This window comes from Lactuca saligna, chromosome 9, assembly GCF_052625555.1.
Source record: "Lactuca saligna cultivar CGN05327 chromosome 9, ASM5262555v1, whole genome shotgun sequence".
Lineage (NCBI taxonomy): Eukaryota > Viridiplantae > Streptophyta > Magnoliopsida > Asterales > Asteraceae > Lactuca > Lactuca saligna.
The window spans coordinates 32,695,309-32,709,924 of NC_136425.1; the positions used below are offsets into that span (position 1 = coordinate 32,695,309).

Genomic DNA, 14,616 nt, shown 5'->3' on the forward strand with positions numbered 1-14,616 from the left:
GATGATGTTTGTCTTTAAACTCTTCAAATCTTAAGCTTAAAGTTCATATCCAAATTTGAACTTCAAGAGAGCAAAAATACAAGCAATCTTCAAGTAAATGGATTAATAAAATAGACAGAGGGAGAGTCCTAGATGACTTACGGTTTTCACACTCGTACTTGTGTCCCAAATGAAAGCCTTCATCTTTATATGCATAAAGTGAACTCTTGGACCATAAATCTTTAATATTTTCAGCATATTATGTCTCTAATGTATACTTGTGTGGCATCCCCAAAATCACGGTCAGAAAAAACCGGTTTCATTTATGCTTTTAAAATAATTTAAGAGTATATCTTTTTGATTTTAAAGAGTTTCGGAATTTGTTCCCAAAAACAAAATATGATAAAATTATATTTACCAAAGCATTTCATAAAGAAATGTATTTTCATTATATAATCAAAACTCGGGATGTCATGTTCCGATACAGACACAAAAGCATAAACAACAAAAGATAAATCATACAACAGTTACATATAACAACTAGTCTAATAAACAAAATAACTTGATGATTCATTTGTCTTATGCCCTCGCGCCACTACATGTAATACAAATAAACTAAGTGGGTCAGGCTTGGGAGTCTGGTGAGCATATAGGGTTTTCAACTCGCAATAAATAATTATATTTACTTTTACCAACCAACAATAACCCGATTACCCATTCTCGTTATCCTCACTTTACGTCCTTAAAACAACATCTATCTCAAGAGATCTAATCTAGGATTTTCATCGGGACGGACATTACCGCAAAGGGGTTTCATCAACAATAGATGTCCTAAAGGCAACCATGAGGGGGATAGAGTACACCTGTGAACACATCGTTCACAACACCTACATGTTATGAACCTGCTAGTGTTCCACAGGATTGTCTAGAAAGAGTCTGTGCTCGTTATCCATACTCCGCTAAATAACTAGATCAACAACAACAACATCAGGGTCTCTCATCTGTTTAGCACACATCAACTATCTACTCATGTTCTACCCAACATATCAGTAGATAAATATATATATATATATATATATATATATATATATATATATATTTATACATAGTTTAAAACCTGTATAGCATTCTCATTCAATACATATTCCAAACAACAGATGAGACACATACACATAACACATATTTCATAGATAATAAATCATATTTACGAGACAGAAGAAAGTGAATATACATTCACATATATAACAACAAAATATACACATAACACATATTTTATATAAAATACTTCATAAATATGCGTTAGAAGAAAGTAACTACACACTCACTTGATCAGAAGACGATCGGACAACACTACGACTTGTAGAAGTAGTATTCTTCGGTAGATCTGGAAAATCTTCACAAAAACCGGGCTTCTCGCGGGCAGAGCTTCGGCTCAGGAATTGCACTTCTCGGGATCTTTGGGGCTTCGGGACTTGATTCGGGGCTTGGGAATGATATCGGGGCTTCGAGGTATAAGTTGCACACAAAACGAGGTAAAAACGCGAGAGAAAGAAAGAAAATAGCAACTAAAACTCGGCAGCCTCGACTTCCTTTTATAAGGGGATAGATCCTCGATTTACGTTGGGCGTAAATCCTAGTTACGTTGGGTGTAACCCGGATAAGGTCGTTGTCTCCCCCCCCCCCCCCCCCTCTGATAATATCGGAATTTATAATTAAATTTAATATTTTAATTATTTGATAAATTTCAAAAATTCATATATTCCTCATACAAACTCCATTTTCGACGTTCTTTATCTCCCTGTGTAGGTGAGACTACGCTATACAACTTTCTTTTAGCCTCCGTCGTCTAATTTTGACTTTATTTTTATTATTTATTTTTAGTAGGCCGGGACAGAAAAACTCTATTATAAATTCATAACTTCTTCATCCGGCGTCCATTTTCATCTGTCTTTTTACCGTTAGACTACTATTGATGAGATCTTCGATTCTCGTTTAGATTGTGTCGGCTAAAAACCGTTCGATCTCAAATCGAGTATTCGGGCTGCATACCGCTAAGTCGAAACTTTGAAAATTATAACTTCCTCATACGAAGTCAGATTTGGGCGTTTTTTATGCACGCTCTCAGTTTAACGTATTCTACGACTTTCGTTTACATTACTAAGGCTAAATACCGCTTTATCGTAAATTCACTATTTACGTCGCAATGTGCCGTACCGGTTCTGTCGCGAAACTTCGACAGGTCATAACTTCTTCGTTATAACTCGGATTTCGGCATTCTATATATATTCGGAAAGCTCGTTACGACCACTACGTCTTCATGTATCGATATCGGGCTTATCTAATATTTCATTTTAACTTATATATTTTTTTATCCTTAATTCATTTAAGTTACACAATTAAGCACAAAACACATAATACTCAAATAATACATTTTTATTATTTCAAAATGGGTTACAAAGGTCAACCTAGACTTATAAAATATAAAACTTAACTTTCGGGGCAAAGACAAAAAGTTTTTCTAGTCCAAAAGATACGCATGACTTAATAAAGCATATCATATGATATATTATGTTACCTGCTAATAAATATTATTATTTCCATAAAATAAATAATTTTCAATTAATTATAAGAGTTTATTGAATATTTATTAAAATCAATTTCTAATAATTAATCAATTGAATTAGGTTGTTGATAGTGTGACCAATTTATATCATATGTTAATTAGCAATATCATTTTAATATGATTATTGAGCATACATAATTGTAACACCTCATTTTTCACATTACAATATAAACGATCAGTTACATAAATAGACGTTTTTGATAGAAGACTATTTATGATAAATAGTCTTGACAAAAGTCATAGTGATCGTAAAAGTGAGTGTGTACATATAAGGAACGCCTAAATCTGATTTTGTATGAGGAAGTTATAATTTTTAGAAGTTTCAATGCATAAATGTATGACACACGAATCGAAATAGAAATCGATCGATTGTTAGGAAAAACAGCCTATACAAGAGTTGAAAATATTGTCCATGTGATCTCGTCGATATAAAGATAGTCGATAACAAAATTCATTTGAGAGAGTTATGATTTTTATACGCGCTTAACAGTTTAAGTCTGTTAAAAATATAACTTTAAAAATAAATTGAGAATTAGCTGATGAAGTCTAAATGAAAGATGTATATCTCGTTGATATATATATGTGTGTATATAAATAACGTCAAAAACAGACCTCGTATGAAGAAGATATGAATTTTTGAAGAATTGTTAATTTTGCACACGAGCTGGCGCACATAGACCAAGCATGCGGCGCACACTGACACACCACCCAGATTTCGCCATTTATAGCGTGCATATGTGTTATGCGGTGTGTACCCCTACTATAAATAAAGTCGTCGGTTTTGTTATTCCTCACATTATTCTAACTCTCCCCCCTCGACTTCCTCACCATTTTGGCCGGAAAATCTCTTTAGTTTTTAGGTTCTAGTGAAGCTCTAGAGTCTCTGGGTGTAACATCCCAAAAGTTTCAACAATTTTAAATTTTTCAAAACGATCCTTTTATTAATAAAATGTTTACAAAAATAGTGTTCTCAATAAATTATTTGAAAATTTGTGCCTCCCAAGATCAATGACATAAAAATCAAGATATGTACAGCGACACATTCGTCTTGCCTCAAATATATGAAACACCTGAAACCACAAACCAAAAATTGTAAGCACAAAGCTTCGTGAGTTTCCCCTAAAGTACCAACACACAACAGATAACATAAACAACAAACAACATGTATACAGAGCCTTCAGCATGACTGGACCACCTCATCGGGCCTACAAACTATCTGGACTGCTCACAGAACCTTCAGTATGGCTGGACCGCCTTACTGGGCCTACAGACTATCTGGACCGTTCTTCGGGCCTTCTACCTGACTGGTACGCCCCACTGGCCTTCAATCTATTAGGGTCGCCCTGGGTCTGTTGGCCTTCAGCACTAAGCAGGACCACCTTAACCCAACCACACACACACAAACCATGTCGACATATACATAATAGATAAGCATACATATAACATGTCGATATAAATATTACCAGGTTTGTTGACTGGCATCACAAATTAGTACAATCTCAACCCAACCACACTACATCAACACATGCGATCGGAAAACATATAGTCAAAACAGATAACAAGCAGATCTAACAGATCACTAAGCATAACATCATCCTATTTACCATGATACATATCTAATAGATCTCCATAGCACTCAATCATACGATAAACCAAGTTAGCAATCCAAAGGACCGACATTGGTGCTTCGACCCGTAAGTATAGTGAGGAAAACTCACCTTGCACTACCGAATTACATAGACGATCCCTGGCTATTGGCTGACAGATCCCCAAAATTTTAATATCAAGACAACACCCCCATTATCAGCTGACCACACAAATAATCTCTGATTGCAGATCCGCTAAAATTCACGCGCTATCAGATACCACAAAATGACAACTCATTAACATCTAGCTTCTGACTCACATTATGAGTCCAAATTTGGGTAAAAGACCTTTTACCCCTCCTTAAGCTTAGCCCAGGGCGAAGGCCCAAACTAGATGACCAAAGGCCTAAAATCCAAAATAAGCATCTAAGGCCCAAGTATGGCCCGGTTATCCAAATTGGTCTTAAACCCATCATGGACCTAACCCGAGAATATTACATGCATGAGTCCAAATAAACCATAAAGATTACATTTTTATGCCTTTGGAACACTTAAAACGTCCAAATCTACAAGATCAAGCCTCTGAAACAACCTTAACTCACAAGTACCAACCATAAGAGGCTAAAATGACCATAATCAAACCCAAAAGAAGATCTAACCAAAGAGATGACAATATCAAAGCTTTTTACCTTCAATAGATTTCAAAAGATGGAAAACTTCTGGATCTACAAGCTCCCCTCTAGACGGTGACTCTTTAACAAGCTCAAAGCTCTTCAAAGTGCACAAAAATACTCCAAAATCATTCACAATGGCTTAAAAAATCCAAGATAAAGTCTAACGGTCGACTTATAGGGTTTAGGAGGCTCAGAGGCTGATAAAAGACGAGGCTAATGAAAGAAATGAGATTTAAATAGGGTCAAGGACCAAAAATTAGGGTTTCATGCCTGAAGGGAGTATACCCCATGTACCCTTTAGTACGCCCGACATACTCAAAGACCATTCCTGATTATCTTCCCCGGTACGCCCCTCGTATGCATTTAGTACGCCTCGCGTACTAGATTGCCTTCCAAAACTCCCAAGCTTCATTCGTCCTTAATTCCTTCGTCCTATGTTTGTTTCTAACGAAGTTTATATCCATGGAAAGGTGATGAGAAGCCTACACTTCTAACAACTCACCCTTGCCTTAAAACTTCCCGGACAAGAACCCAAAATTCATAAAGTCCCGAACTAACAATTTACGATTATACCCTTGGGCTCCGAAACACCATCGAACACTCGGGTTACTTAAACTTTAACACCCTCATCCAAAAAGGACCAAATATTTTCTTTCTGAAGGCCCTAAGCCTTATGATAACTGATGATTGGGCCATAGCCTCGAATAATGAATCAAATTTGAAACTGGGTGTTACACTAAGAGCACAGTTAGTAGAAGCTCTCGAGTTGGAGTTATGCCAGTACAATTCCGACTTTTTCGCTAAAATCCCGGTAAGTTAAGTTGCGCTTCTATTGTAACTTATATTTATATTCGTACTCGTTGTTTAGTAATTTTAGTTATACCGTTGATTGACATGCTTACGATAAAGGTGTATAGAATGGTCACATTGACTTGGTTGTTGGATTTCAGGCACGTTATATGCCGAAATGATCCTGTTTCCCAACCGTCCTACTTGGTTGATCCTTGTTTGATAGAACTCTCAGTACTCATTAGGAATAGTGAAAGATCTAGTTTTCATTATCATATTTTCATAGGAATTAATAAGTTATGGTATTCTAGGTTAATATCTTTTAGACGCGTTACCCGTTACGTCGAAGGAATATTTGTCAATCGTCAATATATATATATATATATATGTGTGTGTGTGTGTGTGTGTGTGTTAGGATATGGATTTAATAGAGTAGAATTTGTAAATGTGCATGTATTAGTAGAATCCAAAGTGCAGTCTCTATATGCATGATTGTTGTGATATTAGACTTTGATAGAGGGTGAGGGTGGAACAGTTAATGGGGTCGGGAGCCTATATGCCCGCGTAGATTTAGTTAGGGGATTGCCGTGGAATGGTTAAAGAGGCCGGGAACCTAATCCAACTTACACACTTTATTGGCAGACCGTGAGCCATTATATGTATGCATGTATATGTATTACAGTATATGGTATTTTGGGAACTCACTAAGCCTAGTGCTTACCCAGTTGTCTATAAATGATTTTCAGGTACTCATGTGAATGACAAAGTTCGACTGTACACATGCGCATTTGTTACATGATTCCGTACAACGATCTTTCATGTCGCTCTCCCTCTTTCAACGTTTTTTTCTTCCATCGAAAAGTTGAATGTTCATCTCTGAAAATCAAAAATGGAACTCAAAAAAAATTTCTTCGATGTATGTGTATGTTCAAGAATCTATAACATGTATGTGTTCAAGAATACGGAACAAAGTCAATTTTTACCTATGAATCTGGATCCCTGAATCAATTTCTTCATAAATTTTGAAAGGGATTTCTTCAACATGTATGTGTTTAATAATATGGAACAAAATTGATTTTGCCCTACAAATCTAGAACAATTTGTTTTAGCCCATACCGAAACCTTCATTTATCTACCTCGTCTTGTGTTTCTTTTGTGAGGTGCTTACATCTGATTGGCTTCATCACCGGGAAAAAGGTCTATACGATTGTACATGAAATATATGAAGAAGATGGATGAAATAACTCACCACAACATCATGACTTCACGAAGCTCTGGTTTACATGGCGCCGTCAAATTATTCACTTAACTACATATGGTTCCCGTGTGTTAGCATCCGACCTTTGCACTTATGATAATCTTGACACCTTATTATCCCCCTCTTCTTACGCCATCTTTCACAACGTCGCTGATCTAATCGGTGTTGTAGACCACCTCAATCGACAAGAAGTCCTCTCTCAAACTTCTATCTTTGCTTTAATGGTGATGAAGCTTTAGCATTAAGGTTGGTTTTCCTATGTGGCACTTCGATTAATGACTAGGTAAATATGTGAAACTCGAAGATTTTTTGACTACCGAATTCGGAGTATCCTACTTTCACACAATTTACAGGGTTCAACAAACAATCGATATTTCACAATTAATGGTGTAATACTCTTTGGAGTAGCGATTATCGATTTCGCTATATCCACTTTTTTTTTAATAAAATCTCACTGTGATCTCGTTCCCTTTTTTCTTTCATTTATACCGAAATCGTTGAATTCATTCGATAGATGTTGACTCTATCTTACCGGATCACAAATCTCAAATTCATCTATGAATAGGGAATCTAATTGTATTAATATCTATAATTAATTTTTTTTTTGTAATACTAATCGATGGGGTCTCATTGGTAAAAGGGATCGCAAATCTCAAATTTGTCAATGATCGCAGATAAGAATTTTGAAAATGATTATTTGAATCGGACAAAGTCCACTTTATGTCATTATAAAACTAAAGAAAAAAACACGAGCAACTATTTAAACTAATTTTAAAAAGTTTAATAAACAAAAAATAAAATAGAATAGTAAAGAAACAAATCAATAAAATACCATTACCGTATTTTGTAGTTTACCTTAATTAAAACAATTTAAAGATGCCTTGGATAATTTAATTATTTTAAGGACATGATCCATAGTTGATTTTCTTTTACAATTATTGTGGTTTAATAAATAAAAATTTAACTGGTAGAGTGATATATAGAATTATAGATAGTAGATAATGTGAAATTCAATTTGTTCGAACTTTCCACTTTCTATATCCCCTTTGTCGAGATATTTTGCAAAACCCTCTCCAAAACCTTTCCCCCTCTCCAATCTTCGTCACTGAGAAATTGGGAAACCCTCTGCAAATCCATTCCTCCATCGTAATTGACCACAATGCTACTCGCAGCCACACCCTTTTCGTTCTATGCTCCGTCAAAGCCTCTTTCACCTGTAAAACGCTCTTCTCCCCTGAAAACAAGAGATTTTGCGTCAATATTCTCCACCACTACCCAATCCCTAGCATCTTCCCTTCAGTCGCCGTCAAGAAGATTGCTTCCTACTCCACCTTCAGGAAAATATCTCAGAGAAGACTATCTTGTTGTATGTTTTTTACTTCCTCTCGTGACTTAGTTTTGTTCTTTTCGCTTAATTTTGTTGATTGTTTGTGGGTTTTATCTGTAATTGCAGAAACCCCATCGTAAATACCCTTTTCAGTTGAAAATTCATATGGATATTGTAGCAATTATCCACATCAGCTTATCTATTTATACCATATGTCATATGTTTTACTCGTAGTTAACCCAATTTCAGCAGAATTCTTACAGTTGACTCCATTTTTCAATTTCAATTTCAATTTCAAGTTCAATTGTCTTACCTCTGTTTAGAAATGTCGAAAATATGCATTCTGCAAATTTCTGGTTTCTCTATTTTGAAGCCCTCAATGTAGAGCAAATAGAGAACATAAAATGAAATTTGATTGGTTTATCTGGTTGCATATTTTGTCGACACTACAGAAAAAGTTTTCTGCTAAAGAGATTCAGGATTTAGTAAGAGGAGAAAGAAACGTGCCATTGATAATAGACTTCTATGCAACATGGTGTGGCCCTTGTATATTAATGGCTCAAGAGCTTGAAATGGTATGCCTATCATTTCCATTTTTTTATTTCTTTTTTCTTTTTACAACTTTAGAAAGTAGTATAGATCATATATAGGATCAAACACAGAATTCACAATTTGCAAAAATGGATATAACTTTTTTAGAACAATCTTACAGCTTGCAGTTGAGTATGAAAGCAATGCCATGATCGTGAAGGTCGACACAGATGATGAGTATGAATTTGCAAGGGACATGCAGGTAATTTCACATATTCCATCAATTTTATTTTGTGATGAAGAAAATGTATATAATTTTGTAAAATGGTTGTTATAGGTGAGGGGTCTACCAACGTTGTATTTTATAAGTCCTGATCCAACCAAAGATGCCATAAGAACCGAAGGAGTCATCCCAATTCAGATGATGCGGGATATTATCGACAAAGATATGTGAAAAATAAAATTTAATTTTAGTTTTGTATGATTTGAAAAAGATAGATTAGTAGGTTTAGGTTCTTGTTATGTTGTTTTAATTAACTTTTGGGATTTTACTTAAGTTGTTGCAATGTTAAGGATGAGTTTGTCTTTATTCCCTATTTTGTCATTTAAATTTTTGTCAATGCGGAAAGTGTAAAGATGGAAGAGTTGGAGCTGGTAAAAATTGACATGGTCAAAAACTAGAAACCTAGAAAGTTCCAATGCCGGCACAAGATTATATTAATAAACATTTATTTGCTCATTACAAATGATATTGACTTTTTACAAATGACATAACATCTATTGAAATTTGAAATTGATTTGTTGGTTCCGTTTGTTTAACAAGTTCCAAGAAGGTGTAATCGAGTCGAATCAACTCAACTCGTAAGATAATCGAAACAAATTCGAAAAATGTTTAAAACGGGTTTGGTCCCAAATTGAGCTTGGCCTTTGAGTATTCGAAAAATGATAGTTGATTTTTAACTATATTGAATGATAAAATTGAAAATGTAAGCCGATACCCACTTTTAAGGGCGAGTGTGGTGCGGTTATTGGACAAAACCGAACCGCAAATGCGGTTATTAGATTTTAAAAACTGAATGGTCTTTTTTAGGGCTGTGCAAAAAACCGCACAAACCGCCCGCACCGCACCACATAATGCGGTTTAGAATTTCGCGGTGTGGTTCGCGGTTCATCAGTTTATCAAACCGCACTATGCGGTGTGGTTTGCGGTTTGTATTTATAAAACTGCGGTTCAAACCGCACCGCACCGCATGTTATATATATACTTTTTTTTTTCTTTATTTTGTTATAACTTCAAATCACGATTTAGAAATGATGTATATAAATATATTTCTTACAATAACCAAATATCTATAACGTAACATTAAATCACTATTAGATGAAGATCTCATGGTTTACAAGAATATATCAATTATAACGGCAATATAAAGCAATAACAATGATACTTACAAAACTATAGTAGCATGAGTCAATTTATTAAAAACGATTTAACTCGAAAAATTTATTTGTTTTTATAAAATGAAAGCAATCATTTTTTTAACCCCATCAGGTTTTTGATTTTTTGATAGATTTAATGTTAAACAACTCATTAAACCGCACAAACCGCAACTAAACCGCACAAACCGCAACTAAACCGCATAAACCGCCCACATCAAACCGCACAACATCATGCGGTTTTGAACATCTGTGGTGCGGTTTGCGGTTTTGACTCGAAACCGCACCAAACCGCACTGCGCACACCCCTAGTCTTTTTTCTTGCGGTTGCAGTTGCAGTTTTTAACTGCATGAGTTTGGTGTTTTTTCTTTGTGTGGTTTGTAACCGAGTTGAATTGGTACTTTGTCTGTTTTTTTTTTTTTTTTACGGTTTTAAGAACTTAGAAACTTTGTTGTAACAATATAAAAATTAATAATATATAAGATAATAACTTAAAAAAATAACAAAATGATAATTAAATACTTTAACAATTAACATCGAAACATCAAATTTCAATTACATTAAAAATAAGAACACCTGATCGTCCGGTCACTTAATATCCCAGTTGAAATCACACAAGATATCAGATAATCACACTAGAAATCAGAAAATCATAGCATAAATCACACCAAATATCAGATAATCATACCAGAGATCATAAATTTACACCAGAAATATACAAAAACCACAACAAATATAAGGAAAATCAAACCATATATCATACATTCTCACCAGAAATCAAAATTCACACCACATATCAGAAAAAAACACAAAGATCAGAAATTCATACTAGATATCAGAAAAATAATGTTATCACTAATAATCATAGAAATTATATCTGAAAAACAAGTTTAGAAATCATAATTTCGTCTGCATAAAGTACAAATGCTAGCTTTGTTATAAATCAGAATCCAAACAACTATGTAAATGTATGAAGAGAAACAAAAAATGAGCTTGTTTTTCACAGAAACTATAAATTAAAAACTACCTCAGAAATAATAATTTACGAAAGAATGTATCAAAGAGACAATGCATAGAAATCAGACACAATAAACTTAGACCATCTCGAACCCATTTACATTTTTTCCTCTAAAAATGGAATAAAAAATAGGGTAAATAGTATTTCATCTCTAACCTTACTCTATTTTTTATCCTATTTTTACCTCCAAAAAATATATTCAAAATTTCTAACTTTATATAAAAGTATATTGTTTCATCTCCAACCATATTCTATTAATTTGCTTTTAACAAATATATAATCTATATTTTTTTCATTACAATAATATTAAATAAATTAAATTAAATTTATAATACGTAATTATAAGCTTTTGTAAAATACGTTATAATGTTTTAAAATTTGAATATGTATTTAAATTTTAATATGAATTTGTTAAACAAAAAATAAACTTTATATTTATAATTAATTAATATAATTTAATATATAACATAATATTATAAGTATTAAATATTACATTTAAATAATAATTAGTAGATAATTAAACCAGAAATATATAAATATATAAAACGAGGGAGTAAAACTTTCAAATCAAAGTTCATCCCTATTTTGGGGGAAATGAATAGGATAACACCATATTTACCCTCCAAAATGGGGGAATAAATGGAGTAGGATTGGAGAGGAATGAGGGAAGAAATTGAGGAAATATAATAGAGAATGGGAGTGGGTTGGAGATGCTCTTACTGACGACTCTTACGAGATTTAGGAGTGAACTATGTGTAATGGTGGGTGTCAGCTTCTGCTTTATGCGTCGCCGATGTCCACTGGAGTGTCATCGGAGTATGTTGGGTGTCAGCTTTTGTTGTGTGCATCCCCGATGTCCGGTGTCCGTGTCTCCAATGTATGCTTCATGCGTCGCCGATGTATCTTTTGTACGTCGTAGTTGCTTTTCACATGTATGCTTCAACTTTAAGAGATAACCGAAAATATGACGGTTGAATATGACCAAAATTAGGGTTAGAGGATTTTTTTGAAGCATTTTTTTAATTTTGACAAGTTTTAACTTTTGAATTATTTCAAATTTCGTTGGCCTTCGTTGATCGCCAAGACCGCTAGGACCATCGTTGACGAAAATCGACCAGTTTCCATCAAGAACCCCAAATCCTAGTTGGTTGGAGAATGTCAAACGATTAATCCATGTTTAATCCTGATTTTTGCAATATATATATATATATATATATATATATATATATATATATATATATATATATATAATGGGAGCAAACTAATGAACTCAGTAATAATGCATCCTCTTTCGAATCTGTTTCACTCTACTACTCATGATCTCAAGCAATTAGGTTTTTAATCATTATTGGTTTAACGATGTAGATATAAACCAAACAGGTGTGCACACTGCCCTAACCGATGAACAAAAGTCCATAATTCCGCAACAGCAACACAAAATCATTATTCTTGTTGCTCAATCAAGGCCACCACAACCAAATCAACCCGCTCCAGATCTCCTTACAAGTGAATTTCTCCATTTTCAAACTTCTTTAACTTTCCAAATTGATAACGATACTGACATATCCAGTTTAGAAGTTTAGGGGAGCATCATCCTCAAATTCAAATTGTTTAAGGGGAGCACGCCAACCTTGTTGACGTCAGATCATCTATTGCACAGGAACTTTCGAGACTGCATATCGGGACAAAGGATCATCCTCCAAATCAAGTGGTCAGAAATCTAAACGTCGGAGTTCAAACTCATTGCACTGCAAATATTTAAAACGAGTATCACTTTTCGGCATTCATATCAAAGGTTGAACCTAAATCCATCAAATAAACTCTAGAACATTCCGGTTGGATTACAGCCGTGCAAGAAGAATTAAATTAGTTTGATAAAAATCAAGTGTGGACTCTTGTCCCTCCTCCTCACGATCACTCAATAATCGGAACTCGATGGGTTTTACGAAACAAACTCGATGATGTAAGAGTCATTATAAGAAACAAACGAGATTGGTGGCTAAAGGATTCACTTAGATTGAAGGTCTTGATTATGATAAGACCTTTGCACATGTTTCCCGTCATGAAACCATCCGAATCTTTCTCGCATATGTTGCTCACAAGGCTTTCAAAGTTTCCTAGATAGACGTCAAAAGTGCCTTCCTTAACGATGAACTTGGCAATGAAGTTTATCTTCAAGAGCCTCATGGGTTTGTGAATTTATCCTATCCAGACTACTGCTACAAACTCTAAAAAGTTGTGTACGACCTGGAGCAAGCTTATCGCACATGGTATGAGACTCTTACTTGTTTTCTAAACCCTTATGGTTTTTAATGAGGAATTCTTGATCTGACGTTGTTTTGAAATCAAATGGAAAACGTCTCATGTTAATTCAAATGTATGTTGATCACATCATCTTTGGATCAACTAATCCGATAATGGTTGCAGACTTTGCCAAACTGATGGTTAGCCGATTCCAAATGAGCATGAATGATGAGTTGAGTTTCTTTCTCGGATTGCAAGTCAAACAACCAAGTCGAGGAATCTTCATTCACCAAGAGAAATACATTTCCAAACTTTTGAAGCCGTTGATCATAAGAATTATAGGGGAATGATTTGATTGTTGCTATACCTCACTGCAAGTTGCCCTAACATCATGTTCTTGACATGTGTATGTGCAAGGTACCAGGTTAATCCGAAAATCTCTCACCTCTTAGCGGTGAAACAAATCTTCTAACATCTTAAAGGAACAAAGAGCATAAGAATTTGGTACCCTGCAAATGAAAGCTTCTTGATTCAAGCTTATTCGGACTCGTATGGTGGACTTTAACTTGATCGGAAAAACAAATCCGGCGGTTGTCAATTTTTGGGTGGAAGATTGGTCAGCTGGTCATCCAAGAAGTAGAATTGCATAGCACTTTCAACAACTGAAATGGAATACATTGCTGCTGTAAGCTACACCTCTCAAGTTCTGTGGATGAAATCTTAGCTGTTAGACTATGGTTATCGATTTCAGAAGATTCTGATCTACTGTGATTCTCAGAGTGCTATCGCGATCAATCATAATCCGATCTAACACTCCGTGACCAAACACTTTGATATTCGGTACCATTTCATTAAAGATCATGTTTTAAACAGCAACATTGAGCTCATTTTTTGTTCCATCTGATGATGAGATCGCTAATGTCTTCACCAAGGCATTGGATGAGACCAATTTCAATAGTTTTCTGAACAAAATGGGAATGATAATGCCCAATGTTCAGTTTTTCCAAGAAGTTTGTACTCTCTGATGGGAACATCGGAAGGTCTAATAAATATGGGCTAAACATTTTTTAAAGGGAATTTTATACTTTAGGGCACCAAATACTTGGCCATGTAAGTGAGAAGGGAATGAGGATGCTTGTTTCAAAGGGAAAA

General features: G+C 34.7%; 1 protein-coding gene across 1 annotated transcript; it reads left to right on the forward strand.

Annotated features, from left to right (window-relative positions):
- The first annotated feature begins 7,936 nt into the window (after window positions 1-7,936).
- On the forward strand, window positions 7,937-9,356 carry LOC145014000 (Thioredoxin z). The gene is made up of 4 exons (XM_078972349.1): window positions 7,937-8,275; window positions 8,689-8,811; window positions 8,949-9,029; window positions 9,105-9,356. Exons 1-4 carry the CDS (start codon window positions 8,069-8,071, stop codon window positions 9,219-9,221), a joined length of 528 nt encoding a protein of 175 aa, XP_078828475.1. The 5' UTR covers window positions 7,937-8,068; the 3' UTR covers window positions 9,222-9,356.
- Window positions 9,357-14,616: the final 5,260 nt, after the last annotated feature.